Below are 15,528 nucleotides of genomic sequence, written 5' to 3'. Positions count from 1 at the left end.
GCCTGCTGTTTACTTGTTGCAGAGCTGGGCGTTCAGAGATGAGCATGACTATTTGATTGTTTTCTTCCAGATTTATTTTGACAAAGCCTGGGATACCCTATATGAAACAGTCTTCCTATCATGAGAGCACTCACTTCCTCTAAATGAGTTCAGCCCATGTCTGCATGACCCATCCTGGGACTGAGAAGATTACCAGGTAACTATCTTGCTGCATTGTGGTATGTTCATGTTTAACAGTAGTTCCAACCTATAACTATTTTTTTTTTAATATGGACAACTGCACTATTAAAAATCAGCAATAAAAATTTAAACAGGAAACATCTTAAAATTAACAAAATCAACAATTTTAATCCATGAATACTGACTTGGCAAGAGAATTTGCCAAGTTAGGGGAAAATATGAAAGAGCTCTTAGGATTTTACTGGCTGCTTCTGTTTAGGGAATATGGGAATGCATATTCCCTAAACAGAAGCAGTTTTCTACTTTGCCATTCCCATTCTTGTTGCCACGGATCTGCTCCATCTTCAGTTAAATCTTTACATATATATCCATGATTATTGTCTTATGGTAGTTCTGCATATAGAACAACAAATATAATTGCTGGTCCAAAGGGGAACAAGAAGGTGTTAGTAAGTCAACAGAAGACATATCAGCATTCATCCAATTAAAAATGCACCTTGTCCAAGTTCTGTGTGATCATATTATAATCACAAGAGGACTTCCTTCACATGGTGGTTCGGTAAGGACTCTTCCATAAGGACCAAATGACCTTCTTCTACAGGGTGGCCTGTTATCCACCTGACTTCTGGTGGTAGTGTTTCTAGACTGGTGAATGTCAGTTCTGGCTCCAGGAGGCTGCATTCTATCTCCTAGTCCTGATTCCTCAGACCCTTTCCCTTTTGGAAGAGAAGCAGAAGATGACCAAGTCTCAGGTGAGTTGCTTGCTTACTTTGTACTTGATTTCCATACAGTGAAATAGAAAAGAGTGGAAAGTCAAAAATTAGGATTAGGGAAAATGTACAGAGAACAAAAGATAAAAACTTGAAAAGAGTTTCTATGTAATATGCAGATTATATATTTTGAAACCACGTGAAACCACTATTAAACTATAGTTCATATATATATATATTTGTTATATATAAATTTGGAGAAGACACAGTGGAAAGTTAGAGGATATCATATACATGATTTGCATTCTCTACAAAGAGAAATCAGTTGAATTTTCAATGAAAAGAAAATATTTCCTGCCACTAGGACTAAAAGAAATTTTTTTGGAGGGGTCTTCCTATAGGTAATGTCCTGACCTATACTCCTGTCTAAATGTACCATTTGTTGAATAATCCACTTACTTGAAGTGGATGCTGCCTTGATTAAATTTCCATTTGTGATTAGGTCTCTTTTGCTTTCCTGTTATCTTGCTGTGTTTCACTCTTTTTGCTGAAGATAGATCTTTACATCATTTTTCTCAATAGGCATAATGTAGAACTGGGAATGTAGTTTTGTATACTATGGTAAAAATGATGAGAATGATCAATTCAGATTGAACAGGAGCATGCTATTACAGGGTCCAGTGTCATTCGAGGATGTGGCTATAGATTTCAGCCAGGAGGAGTGGCAGCAACTGGACCCTGCTCAGAGGACCCTGTACAGGGATGTGATGCTGGAGAACTACAGCCACCTGGTCTCAGTGGGTAAGGATGGCTTCCTGACACAACTCAGAGTTAGCCAATCCAGTGCCTCTCACTGGAATGTGACTGAGTTGGGTGGGTTCTTGACCTACTTGTGACTTTTTGCTCTCTTTCTTCTCTCCAGTGGAAGGTCATTACTGTGCTGAGGGCCAGCTGGACAACTTCATTGTAGGGCTCCTAAAACTGCACCTTTTCTTCTTTCTTCAGTGTAGTCAACTCAATTCCTCAATTTTTTTTTTTATCATAGGGTATGCAGTTTCCAAACCAGGTGTCATATCTAAGTTGGAACAAGGAGAAGAGCCATGGATCATGAAGAGAGACGTATCAAATTGGATCTATCCAGGTGAAAATCTGGCAGATGGAAGACAAAGGAAGTGAAATATCAGTTTGTTTTTGTTTTTAATTGGTTGGCAACTAAGACTTACATTTCCACCCAGATTGATGACTCCTATTCCTTCTTGCTCCTGCGCTGTGCATGTAGTAGGTGTTCAACAACTAGTTAATTCAGTAGTAGTGAGCCATGTACAGAACAGAAATTTCTTATTGATCCACTCAACAATCATATCTTTAGTACCTTTCTAAAAGAGATTCAAAGACAATAGAAGGCAAATGCTTTTCAGGAACATAGGTTATACATAGAAAGACAAGACATCAAGATTTACAGCTGTATAAAATTGCATGTCCAATATAGTTACTGCTTCAGAGGTTCAGTGAAAATTATAGTCTAAAGAGATGTGGCATAATTTAAGAAGGCATTTTTCAAAGCATGAACCAGCTACTTTGAAGCATATCTGAAGTGTGGCTTAGGCAGAAGGAGGAAGGTGAGGGCAAGCTCTAGGAAAGGACATGTACAAATCCTTGGAGTTAGAAATTAACATGGCTTTTCTGATAGAAATTTTCTAGGCTTACTTGACTTTAATAAAAGATATTTATTGGGGAATAGTGGAATATAAAGTTAGTTACATATTGTGAATACAGCTATGTTTCACTAGCTGTACCCTGAAATTTTCTGTTATTATTTTTTTTAAGCAGCTTTGAGATATAACTCATATGCCATACAGTTCACCCATTTAAAGTCAGCAGCGGTTTTTAGGATATTCACAGATTTGTGCAACTGTCACCACAGTCAATTTTAAGACAGTTTTATCACCTCTAAAAGAAACCCTATACCCTTTAGCTATCACACCCCTTCTTCCCATCTCCCCAGCCCTAAGCAATCACTAATCTGCTTTCCGTCTGTATTGATTTGCCTTATTCTTGATATTTCATATAAATGTATTCATATAATATGTGGTCTTTTGTGACTGACTTCTTTCACTTAGCATAATGTTTTCAAGGTTCATCCACATTTTAGCATGTATCAGTACCTCATTCCTTTTTTGGCTGAATAATATTACATTGTATTGATATACTACATTTTGTTAATCCATTCATCAGTTGTTGGATATTTGGCTTGTTTCCACCTTTTGGCTACATGAATAATGCTACTGTTAACATTCATGTACAAGTTTTTGTATAGACATCTTTTTTTTTCCTTTAGTGTGTACCTAGGTGTAGAATTGCTGGGTAATATAGCAACTCTATGTTGAACCAAAACGGTCCCTGAAGACTAATTAGGTTGAGCATTTTTTCATGTGCTTATTGGCCATTTATGTATTTTCTTTGGAGAAATGTCTGTTCAGATCACTTGTCCCTTTTTTTTGAAGTATAGTTAACTTACAATATTATCTTAGTTTCAAGTGTACAACATAGTGATTCAACATTTTAATAGATTATACTCCTTTTAAAGTTATTACAAAATAATAGCTATATTTTCCTGTGCTGTACAATATATCCTTGTTGTTTATTTATTTTATACATAGTAGTTTGTATCTCTTAATCTCCTCTCCCTATCTTGCCCCCCATCCATTTTTGAATTGAGTTATTTGTCTTTTATTATTGAATTATAAGAGCTCTTTATATTAAGTTCCTATATAGAACTTTTATATAAAGTTTGTTATATAGCTATAATTCTTTGTATAGAATTCTTATTTGATATAAATCTCTTATCAGATAAATGATTTGCACATACTTCCTCCCATGTTTTCTTTTTACTTTCTTGATTGTATCCTTTGAAGCACAAGAGTTTTTAACTCTTTTTTAAATTTTTTAAAAGTTTTGGCTGCATTGGGTCTTCATTGCTGAGCGCGGGCTTTCTCTAGTTGCGGCGAGTGGGGGCTACTCTTCGAGCGGGGGCTACTCTTGGTTGCGGTGTGCAGGCTTCTCATTGCGGTGGCTTCTCTCGTTGCGGAGCACAGGCTCTAGGTGCCCAGGCTTCAGTAGTTGCAGCATGTGGACTCAGTAGTTGTGGCACGTGGGCTCAGTAGTTGTGGCTCGTGGGCTTTACAGCGCAGGCTCAGTAGTTGTGGTGCATGGGCTTAGTTTCCCTGCGGCATGTGGGATCTTCCCGGACCAGGGATCGAACCCATGTCCCCTGCACTGGCAGACAGATTCTTAACCACTGTGCCACCACGGAAGTCCCAAGAGTTTTTAATTTTGATGAAGTATAGTTTATCTATTTTTTTGTTGTTGTTTGTGCTTTGGTGTCATATCCAAAAATCCATTGCCAAATCCAGTGTCATGAAGATTTACCCCTATGTTTTTTTCCTAAGAGTTTTGTACTTTTAGCTCTCACATTTAGGTCTTTGATCTGATATTTTGAGTTAATTTTTGCATATGATGTGGGGTAAGGGTCCAACTTCATTCTTTTGCCTGTGGTAATCCAGTTGTTCCAGCACCATTTATTGAAAAGACTCTCCTTTTCCCATTGAATGGTCTTGGTACCCTTGCCAAAAATCAATTGGCCATAAATGAAAGGGTTTATTTCTGGACCGTCTATACTATTCTGTTGATCTATATATCTGTTCTTATGCCAATATCACACTCTCTTGATTACTGTTGTTTGTGGTAAGTTTTGAAATTGGGAAGTATCATTCTTCCAACATTGTTTTTCTTTTTCAGCATTGTTTTGGCTCTTCTGGGTCCATATGAATTTTAGAATCAGAGTATCAGTTTCTACAAATAAACCTCTTCAGATTCTGATAGGGATTGGTTGAATTTGTGATCGATTTGAGGAGTATTGCCATGTTAACAGTATTAAGTCTTCTGATCCCTGGAACATGAAATGTTTTTCCATTTATTTAGATCCTCTTTAATTTCTTTCAGCAATGTTTTATAGTTTTCGGAGTATAAGTTGTGTACATCTTTGTTAAACATACTTCTTAGTATTTTATTCTATTTGATACTATTGTAAATGAAATTGTTTCGTTAACTTTATTTTTGAATTGTCCATTGCAAGTGCATAGAAATACAACTGATTTTTGAATATTGGTCTGGGATCCTGCAAACTCACAGAATTTACTAGTTCTAATAGTTTTTTAGCTAATTCTTTAAGATTTTCCATATAAACGAATTTGTCATCTGTAAATAAAGATCGTTTTAAATATCCCTTTCCACATTGGAAGCTTTTTATTTCTTTTCTTGGTTAACTACCCTGGCCAGAACCTCTAGTACAATGTTGAATAGAATGGAGAGTGGACATCCTTGTCTTGTTCCTGATCTTATGGGGAAAATCCAGTCTTTTACCATTAAGTATGTTAGCTGTAGGTTGTCACGCCCTTTGCCAGGTTGTGGAAGTTCCTTTCTATTCCCAGTTTGGTGAGTGTTTTTATCATGAAAATGTGTTGCATTTTGACAAATGCTCTTTCTGTATCTGTTGAAATGATCTATTTATGTGATGTGTTAATGAATTTTAATTAATAGGTTTTTGGACAGCAAACCAACCTTATATTTCTGGATAAGTTCCACTTGGTGATGGTGTATAATTCTTTTTTTTTTTTTTTTTAATTTTTATTTATTTATTTATTTTAATTTTGGCTGTGTTGGGTCTTCGTTTCTGTGCAAGAGCTTTCTCTAGTTGTGGCAAGCAGGGGCCACTCTTCATCGCGGTGCGCGGGCCTCTCACTATCGCGGCCTCTCTTGTTGCGGAGCACAGGCTCCTGACACACAGGCTCAGTAGTTGTGGCTCACGGCCCTAGTTGCTCCGTGGCATGTGGGATCTTCCCAGACCAGGGCTCGAACCCGTGTCCCCTGCATTAGCAGGCAGATTCTCAATCACTGTGCCACCAGGGAAGCCCTATAATTCTTTTTATATGTTGCTGGATTTGGTTTGCTAGTTGTGTTAGGGGTCTGCAGGACCACCTTCAGGTCTGCTGATTTGCTAGAAGGACTCACAGACTGAGAAAAGCTGTTATATTCATGGTTATGGTTTATTACAGTGATAGGATTTTTCAGTCTAGATCTGGACATTTCTTTGTGGGAAGATTTTTATTTATTAAGTTTCTTTCCTTGATGTGGATCTATGTAGATTATTTACTTTTTCTTGAGTCAGTTTTGGTAGTTTGGTTTTTTTTCAAGGAATTTTTCCAGTTCATATAAATTGTCATATTTATTGGTATAAATTTTTTTCATAATATTCCCTTTTTGTTCTTTTATGTCTATAGGATCTCTAGAGATGTTCTGTCTTTCATTCCTGACACTGATACTTTGTTTTCTTCTTTCCTCATCACTAGCTAAAACATAACAATTTCATTAATTTTTTTTTCAAATAATCAGGTTTTGATTTCATTTATTTTTCTTTATTGTTTGTCTATCTTCTATTGATTTCCACTCTGATCTTTACTGTTTCCTGTCTTCTACTTATTTTAGGTTTAATTTGCTCTTTTTCTAGCTTCTTAAGGTAGAAGCTTAGATCATTAATTTTTTTTGTTTGTTTAACTTTGGATTTATTTATTTATCTATTTTATTTATGGCTGTGTTGGGTCTTCGTTTCTGTGCGAGGGCTTTCTCTAGTTGCGGCAAGCGGGGGCCACTCTTCATCGCGGTGCACGGGCCTCTCATTATCGCGGCCTCTCTTGTTGCGGAGCACAGGCTCCAGACGCGCAGGCTCAGTAATTGTGGCTCACGGGCCTAGTTGCTCCGCGGCATGTGGGATCTTCCCAGACCAGGGCTCGAACCCGTGTCCCCTGCATTGGCAGGCAGATTCTCAACCACTGCGCCACCAGGGAAGCCCGATCATTAATTTGAAATCTTTTTTGTTTTCTAGTATGAACACTTAAATATGGATAGTCCTCACTTTGTGTGGTAGTGAGGGGCCGTAAAAATTACCATGGAAGCCAGAACTTTGCCAAGTAATTTTTATAATTGATGGGAAAAATTGTAATTGATTTTGACCTTTAAACACTTTTCGTCAAAACATTAAAAGTTATCTTGGGGACTTCCCTGGTGGTCTAGTGGTTAAGACCTTGCCTTCCAATGCAGGGGGTGCAGGTTCGATCCCTGGTTGGGGAGCTAAGATCCCACGTGCCTTGTGGCCAAAAAACCAAAACATAAAACAGAAACAATATTGTAACAAATTCAATAAAGACTTAAAAAAAATGGTCCACATCAAAAAAAAAAAATTGAAAAAAAAATGCTATCTTGCTGTTGGTTGTAACTGTTTATAGAGATGAAAATGTAGTAAACTAATATTTATTTACTACCCTGCAATTTAAAACATTGGAAGCATTGAAAATGTCTTTTATTTCTTTTCAAAAACTATGTAGAGTGGTTTGAACAGTGCTTGCCTTCTTATCATTGTATAACTTATGATAAGGAGTTAGCATGTTCTCTGTGCCTTAGTGAATTGTCATATTCCTTTCTAAGGTTAGATCAGCTTCCAACATTTTCTCCTTTGTGCTTTCAGTGTTGTGAAATATGTCGAAGGTAATGTGAAAATTTTGGCAACACTTTCTTTGAAATATTTTTATCCTTTCCATCACAACCCATGAATTTATGTTGATAAGTTTGCCTTCACTAAGTTCCTCTGGCTGCATATCTAAAGTCTCATAAATAGTGGCAATGCCAACATGGTCAGCTATCTTCTAATCACATCCAGTGTTGTTATGTGTTGTTTCTTTGCTGCATTTACATCTTTGTTGGTCAATTCCCTCTTTCAGTTACACATTTTTGGATGATTAGGATAATTTGGATAATGTCACGTGGGTTTATCAATGGGATGCAAGGAGGAAACAAACTACACACTTTGCTGTCTGTATATATATTGGACAACAGATGTGAAGTTAATAATCACCAACAGACTTTGAAAGAAGTGAAATGATTGGGTATTGATCATGATGTGTATCTGTTATTTATTTAGTGATTTATGGACCGAAGAGCTAGCAGTGAAGTTTGTACTTTATGCTGTTAGACATACTGTGATCATTAAAGTGTGAACTATGTTGTTGGCAGACTGGTGTTATTTAACTAAACTGTAGTAACTAAATTTCATGCTTGTTGAAATCTTGCAAAATGAGGATTACCTGCATATAATTTGTCCTCTAAGCACGAAGCTGTGTCCCACAAATTTTGATATTTTGTGTTTTCATTTTCATTCAAGTTATTTTCTAATTTCTCTTTGGACTTTTTGACACATAGTTTATTTACAAATATGTTAATTAATTCCCAAATATTTGGGGATATTTCTGATATTTCTTTCTCTTATTTATTTCTAATTTAGTTCCATTATGGTTGGAAAATATACTCTGTATGATTTCCATCCTTATAAAATTATTGCAACTTGTTTTGAAGCCCAGTATATAGTCTATTCTGATGTTTGATTAATGTGTTCTTGAAATGAATGTGTGTTCTGTTGTTGGATGGGGTATCTGTAGATGTCAGTTAAGTCAAGTTCATTGATATTTACTGATTTTTTTTTTGTCTACTTGTCTTTTTAAAAAATATGTATTTAAAATATGACTTGAATTTTATTTATTTGTTAATTATTATTTTTTTAAATTTATTTTTGGCTGCACTGGGTCTTCGTTGCTCTGCACAGGCTTTCTCTAGTTGCGGCGAGTGAGGGCTACTCTTTGTTGTGATGGGCGGGCTTCTCGTTGCGGTGGCTTCTCTTGTTGAGGAGCATGGGCTCTAGGCGCACGGGCCTCAGTACTTGTGGCTCATGGGCTCTAGAGCACAGGCTCAGTAGTTGTGGTGCATGGGCTTAGTTGCTCCACAGCATGTGGGATCTTCCCGGACCAGGGATCGAACCCGTGTCCCTTGCATTGGCAGGTGGATTCTTAACCACTGCGCCATCAGGGAAGTCCTGTCTACTTGTCTTATCATTGTGAGAGAGGTGTTGAAATCTCTAGCTGCAATTGCTAATTTGTCTGTTTTGTCTTTCATTTTTGTTAGTTTTGGTTCATGTTTTGTGGGGCTCTGTTGTTAGGTACATATACATTTATAATTGTTATATCTTCTTGCTGTATTGATCCTTTTGCAGTTTTGAAATATACCTAATTTCTAATATGTGTTATCTTGAAATCTCTATTGTCTGATTTAGTATAGCTACTACAAATCTCTTATGCTTAAAAAATTTTTCCCATCCTTTTATTTTCAACCTATTTATTTATTTTTGAATTGAAAATGAATCTCTTTTAGACAATGTATACTTAGTTTTATCCAGTCTGACAGTTTCTGATTGGAAAATTATTCCATTCCTAAATCTTTATAATTACTGATTTGGTTTGATTTATGTTTGCCATTTTGCTATTTGTTTTCTATTTGTTTAAGCTCTTTTTTGGTCCCTGTTATTTTGTTACCTTGTTTTGTCTTAAAAGAATATTTTTTAATAGACTTATTTATTTATTTATTTATGTATTTGGCTGCATTGGGTCTTCGTTGCTGCGTGCGGGCTTTTCTCTGGTTGAGGAAAGCAGGGTCCACTCTTTGTTGCGGTGTGCAGGCTTCTCATTGCGGTGGCTTCTCTTGTTGTGGAGCGTGGGCTCTAAGCACGCGGGCTTCAGTAGTTGTGGCACATGGGCTCAGTAGTTGCAGCTCACGGGCTCTAGAGCGCAGGCTCAATAGTTGTGGTGCATGGGCTTAGTCGCTCCGCGGCATGTGGGATCTTCCCAGACCAGGGCTCAAACCCATGTCCCCTGCACTGGCAGGTGGATTCTTAACCACTGTGCCACCAGGGAAGTCCTTAATAGACCATTTTAATTCCCCTGTTTTAAATTTTAGTTGTAGTTCTGTGTGTGTGTGTGTGTGTGTGTGTGTCTGTGTGTGTGATGTTGCTATAGGGATTACAATATGATGTTTATCTTCTTATAACCCACCTTATGTTGATACTGCTTTTTTTCTCTCACAAATTATAGAAACTTGCACTAGCATAGCTCCATTTTCTGCCCTCCTGAACCACCTTCTGCTGTTTTGTTCTTTTAGTCATGTATGTTATGTTCGTATTTGTCATAAATTTGACAGTATAGTGTTACTGTTTTTGCTTTGAAAAGTCTTTTGAAGAAATTAGAAGGAAATATTTTTAAAATTATACATATTTAAATCCTTTATATTTACCCATATACTTAAAATTTTTTCTGTTGTCTTGTGGATTTGAGTTATCATCTGGTATTATTTCTTCAGCAAGAAAGATATTCTTTAGTATTTCTTATAGATCAGTTCTGTTGGTAACTTTTTTTGTTTATCTGGAAATGTCTTCATTTTGCCATTATTAAAGTTTCACTGAATGTAGAATTCTTGGTTGACAGGTTGCTTTCTTTTAGTTTTTTTTTTTTTTTTTTTGGCTGTGTTGGGTCTCCGTTTCTGTGCGAGGGCTTTCTCTAGTTGCGGCAAGTGGGGGCCACTCTTCATTGTGGTGTGCGGGCCTCTCACTATCGCGGCCTCTCTTGTTGCGGAGCACAGGCTCCAGAAGCGCAGGCTCAGTAGTTGTGGCGCACGGGCTTAGTTGCTCCGCGGCATGTGGGATCTTCCCAGACCAGGGCTCGAACCCGTGTCCCCTGCATTGGCAGGCAGATTCTCAACCACTGCGCCACCAGAGATGCCCTCTTTTAGTATTTTGACTGTGTGTCATTCCAGTATTTCCTGACCTCAGTTTTTGTGTGTATGTGTGTTGAAAATTCAGCCAACAGTACTGTTATTCTTTGATACATGATGTGTCATTTTTTTTTCTTGCTGCTTTGAAGATTTTTCTTTTTGCCTTTATTTTTCAGCAGTTTAATTCTGATTTGGCTGGTTGTCTTGGTATCCTTCCTGTGGTCTGTTCAGCTTCTTGTATGTGTAAATTAATGTTTTCTACCAAATTTGGTAATTTTAAAGACATTTCTCCAGATTTCTTTTGGCTCTTTCCCCCTCCTTTCTAAACTCCAATTACACGTATACTGGAATGCCTAACTGCTCCTCAGATCTTGAGATTCTATTTTTTTAATAATTTTTCTTTTTGTTCTTTGGGCTGAATAATTTTTAGTGATATATCTTCAAGTTTACTGATTCTGATTTTGCCTTCTGCTGTCTCAAATCCACTAATGAGCCCATCTGGTGAAATTTTCATTTCAACTTTAGAATTTTCATTTGGTTCTTTTATTTTTTAATTTACATAAAATAAATGTTACTCTTTCTTTAAATTTTGAAAAAGGCATAGAGTAAGTTAACTGCCACCACAATCATGATACAGAAAAGTTCCATTACTCTCAAAACTTCTTCTTCCTGCCTCTTTATAGTCAAACTGGTTCTTTTATATTCTTCTCTCCTCTTTTGAAATTGTCAGTTTATTCACTTGTTCCTTAGAATATTTTCCCTTAGTTTTTTGAATATGTTTATAATAGCTTCTTTAAAGTCTTTGTTAAATCCAACATTTGCACCCATTTGGAGTCAGTTTCTATTGACTGATTTTGTTCCTTAGTATAGGTCATATTTTTTTCCTTATATGTCTAGTAATTTTTGGTTGAAAGCTCTACATTGTAGACAATACGTTATAGCGTCTTTGGATCCTTTTGTTCCTTCTGAGAGTTTTTGTTTTAGAGGCACTTGCTTGGGCTTAAACTGTGACATCTTTCTGTCCTGTGGAGTGTCATCACTAATATCTCTGCTTAGTTTTGTTTGTTTGATTAAGCTTGGCTATAGATGTGAACTAATGATTTGGACAGAGGTTTATTAGACACCTAAAGCCAGTATGACTTCTACTCTTTGCCACCTGGATTGTGCATGTCTCAGAACACTTTAAAAGCATAGGAAATTTGTAAGTTTCCCCAGCCTTTCAATCACTGCTGGGCTCACTAGGGTCTCTTTTCACAAATATTTTAGCACTCAGGTGGGAATGTATGGCGAGTTCATTGTCTCAACCTTTCTATGATTCTTTTGCTTACAAATTCTCCTTGTTAAATTCCTAGCTGCTCTACTATCAGCATAAAACTGTATCCTGTGGATTTGTGTTATCTCTCAATGCCCCATAAACTAGGGGTGCAAGACAGGAAAACCTTAGGAAAGAATGCCACAAACTCCCCATTCTTACCTAATGAAGTAGAAGTTTTTGACAAGTAAACACTTTTCACCCTGTGGCCTGCCTTTGGTAGTTTTCCAGTGCCCTGAATTGGTTGTTTTTAAAATTATTTTATTCAGTTTTATACTTGTTTTCTGAGGAGGGGAAGTCCATGACTACCTCATGCCACCATTTTCAGAAGTAAAGTCCATCTTTAGTTACTCACCCAATAAATTTACATGTTTTGTTGTGTTTTAAATGGCCTGTTGCCCTCCCAATTCTCTGTCTTCATGGACCATCCTGGATCATCCATTTGTTTCACCTCTTCTGTCCTCTACTCAATCTTTATATCTGTTTGATTTTATCTCTACAATTTTATTCTTTCAGACAGGGAGACTAGACTTGACACACATCAATTGGATACACTTGGAGATGTTTACTTTCATAAGGACATACTGGAAAGTGTCACAAGGGATCATTCATTGTACTCCGTTTTAAAGGTCTGGCAAGGTGACCAGCTGGAGAGAGATCAGGAAAATCAAGACAGACTTCTCAGGCAAGTCACAATCATCAACAACAAAACAGTTATTGAAGAGTCAAACTATACATATAATGCATTTGGAAAAATATTTCATAACTGCGCAGACCTAGATACTTCAAGACAAAGACTGTATAAGTGTGATTCATTTGAAAAGAGCTTGGAACCTACTGTAAACCTATTCAGTTGTAATAGGGGTTATGCAAGAAAAAACACAGATGAGAATTTTGGATGTGGGAGAACACCTAGTTCTTCCTATTCTAAGCATGAAAAAATTCATAATAGAGTGAAACACTGTGAAGATAGTCAATGTGGAAAAATCATCAGCGATAAACAATCTCTTATTCAATATGTGAATGTTGAAACTGGGGAGAAGATCTGTGTATGTATTGAATGTGGAAAATCTTTTCTCAAGAAGTCACAGCTCATTATACACCAAAGAATTCATACCGGAGAGAAACCTTATGGTTGTAGTGCTTGTGGGAAAGCCTTCAGTGAGAAATCACATCTCATTGTACATCAGAGGACACATACTGGGGAGAAACCTTACGAATGTTCTGAATGTGGAAAAGCCTTCTCTCAAAAATCATCCCTCATTATCCATCAGAGAGTTCATTCTGGTGAAAAACCGTATGAATGTAGTGACTGTGGGAAAGCCTTCTCCCAGAAATCACCCCTCATTATACATCAGAGAATACATACTGGTGAAAAACCATATGAATGTAATCAGTGTAGGAAGGCCTTCTCCCAGAAGTCACAGCTGAGTATACATCATAGAGCTCATACTGGAGAGAAGCCCTATGAGTGTACTGAATGTGGGAAAGCCTTCTGTGAGAAGTCCCACCTCATCATACATAAAAGGATTCACACTGGGGAGAAACCCTACAAATGTGCTCAATGTGAGGAAGCCTTCAGCAGAAAGTCAGAACTCATTATACATCAGATAATTCATACTGGGGAGAAACCTTATGAATGTACTGCATGTGGGAAGACCTTCTCCCGGAAGTCACAGCTCATTATACATCAGAGAACGCATACTGGAGAAAAACCCTATAAATGCAGTGAATGTGGAAAAGCCTTCTGTCAGCAGTCACATCTCATTGGACATCAGAGGATTCACACAGGAGAAAAACCTTATGTTTGTACTGAATGTGGGAAAGCCTTCTCTCAAAAGTCTCACCTCCCAGGACATCAGCGGATTCATACAGGAGAGAAACCTTATATATGTGTTGAATGTGGAAAAGCCTTTTCCCAGAAGTCAGACCTTGTTGTACATCGGAGAATTCATACTGGGGAGAAACCTTATCAATGTGCTGTATGTGGAAAAGCCTTCATCCAGAAATCACAACTCACTGTACATCAGAGAATTCATATAGTGGTGAAATCATAAGAATGGACTAAGCATAGAAAAGCCTTCAGTATCTGTTCAAGCCTTAATAAGTACCACAAAACTCACAGATTTAATGTGTTTCTAGGCATCTTTGTTGGTGCTATTTTACAAGTGAAATCATATTTCTAATGTATATAATTTTTTTATCAAAGATAATGCAAGACAATAAAAAAGTTTTGTTTATGTAAATTTTCACTTTGGCATGTTAAACTTTTAAGATTTGGAACTGAATGATTAGCATAACAGAACAAATTACATATAGTCTATTTTGAAGTTACATGTTCCTGATTATACTACATAATAAGAGTTAGGCATGTGGTAATACTGTTAATGTTAGCCTCTCGTAATTACGGCCATGCAGTAATTCCCCAAAGAGGACATGAAGAAAGCGTGAGTCAAAAAATGCCAAGACCTAGAAACTGCACAAAGGGGAGGGGACTTGACCATCAGAACCTAAAGGTATATGTAAAATTCTTCTTATAGAATGATGGAAAGATGGGTTGAAAAGGTTCAATAAATGTGGTCTTTTTGTGTATTTTAATTTTGATAATATAAGTTGATTTGTGTCTGTGGATGGACCCAGGGCCTTGGAATTGACACTGCTTGCTCATTTCTCCCTTTTACCCCGCCCCTCTAGGAGCTTGATGTGGTGGAAAGACATTGTTTCTAAAGTCAGATGGCCATGAGTTTTAACCCTTGTTCCCTTATTAATAGATGGTGTGACATCTATGAAGACCTTTTTAACCCTCAGTGTCTGTTTGCTCATCTGTATGTGAAATCCTGGCAGACAGCACATTCTTAGCTAATATTTGTCCTGTTTATCCCTCTCTCTTCTCTTGAAATAGGCTACTAATTCCAATGTGTACACATTTAAATTTGATTTGCATTTAAACACACTGCTTCTGATCTCAGCTTTCCTGTCCTCTCCTCTGTCCATTTCACTGCCTTTGTGTCTGGTGATCTAACTCATGCTATGTTAAAGAGACCTCAATTACTTTTCATTTATTTTATTTTGCAAACACATACAAATTGTGATATATCTATATCTGTATCTAGTTGATTCTAATATATATATGGAAATACTAAGGGACAAGAATAGGCAAGTCACTCAGTAAGAACAAATGTTAGAGAATTGATCAGACTAAGGTTTCCCACAAAGCTGTAGTAATATAGGCAATATAGTATTGACACAAGAGTGACAAAAATAGATGAATGAAATGAGAGCCTGAGAATAAAAAAATTATATATGAGTAACTTTATGACAAAAGTGGTATTGTGATCAGAAGGGGAAAAATTATCTTTTTAATAAATTGTTCTGGGTCAACTCATCTAAATATAAATATGAAATGCAAAATGGCAAAGTTTCCAGGTAATTATATAGGAGACTCTTCATAGCTTTAGGATAGGGAAAAATGTTTAACACTGTGCATGAAGAAAAGATTGATAAAATGGCTTATATTAATATTAAAATTTCTTCTGTGTTAAAAGAAGTTATTAGTTTGAATAAACTTGGATGTATTTAGCAAAATTACATATGCAATTTCTAAACATTTTTAGGAATCTT

The 15,528-nt window shown here is 36.7% G+C and overlaps 1 protein-coding gene across 1 annotated transcript in view; it reads left to right on the top strand.

Moving 5' to 3' along the window:
• ZNF300 (zinc finger protein 300) overlaps nucleotides 1-15,528 on the top strand; it is a 51,263-nt gene that overhangs the window by 1,328 nt on the left and 34,407 nt on the right. Inside the window, 5 exon segments of the mRNA XM_061189874.1 lie at nucleotides 71-196; nucleotides 782-932; nucleotides 1,565-1,691; nucleotides 1,936-2,031; nucleotides 12,424-14,039. Of these exon segments, the coding sequence (XP_061045857.1) occupies nucleotides 918-932; nucleotides 1,565-1,691; nucleotides 1,936-2,031; nucleotides 12,424-14,039 (1,854 nt within the window). The 5' untranslated portion in view covers nucleotides 71-196; nucleotides 782-917.

The sequence above is a fragment of the Eubalaena glacialis genome, chromosome 4 (genome assembly GCF_028564815.1).
Source record: "Eubalaena glacialis isolate mEubGla1 chromosome 4, mEubGla1.1.hap2.+ XY, whole genome shotgun sequence".
Taxonomy (NCBI): Eukaryota; Metazoa; Chordata; class Mammalia; order Artiodactyla; family Balaenidae; genus Eubalaena; species Eubalaena glacialis.
Note: the sequence above shows the minus strand (reverse complement) of the source record. Positions and strands in the feature narration are given on the sequence as shown.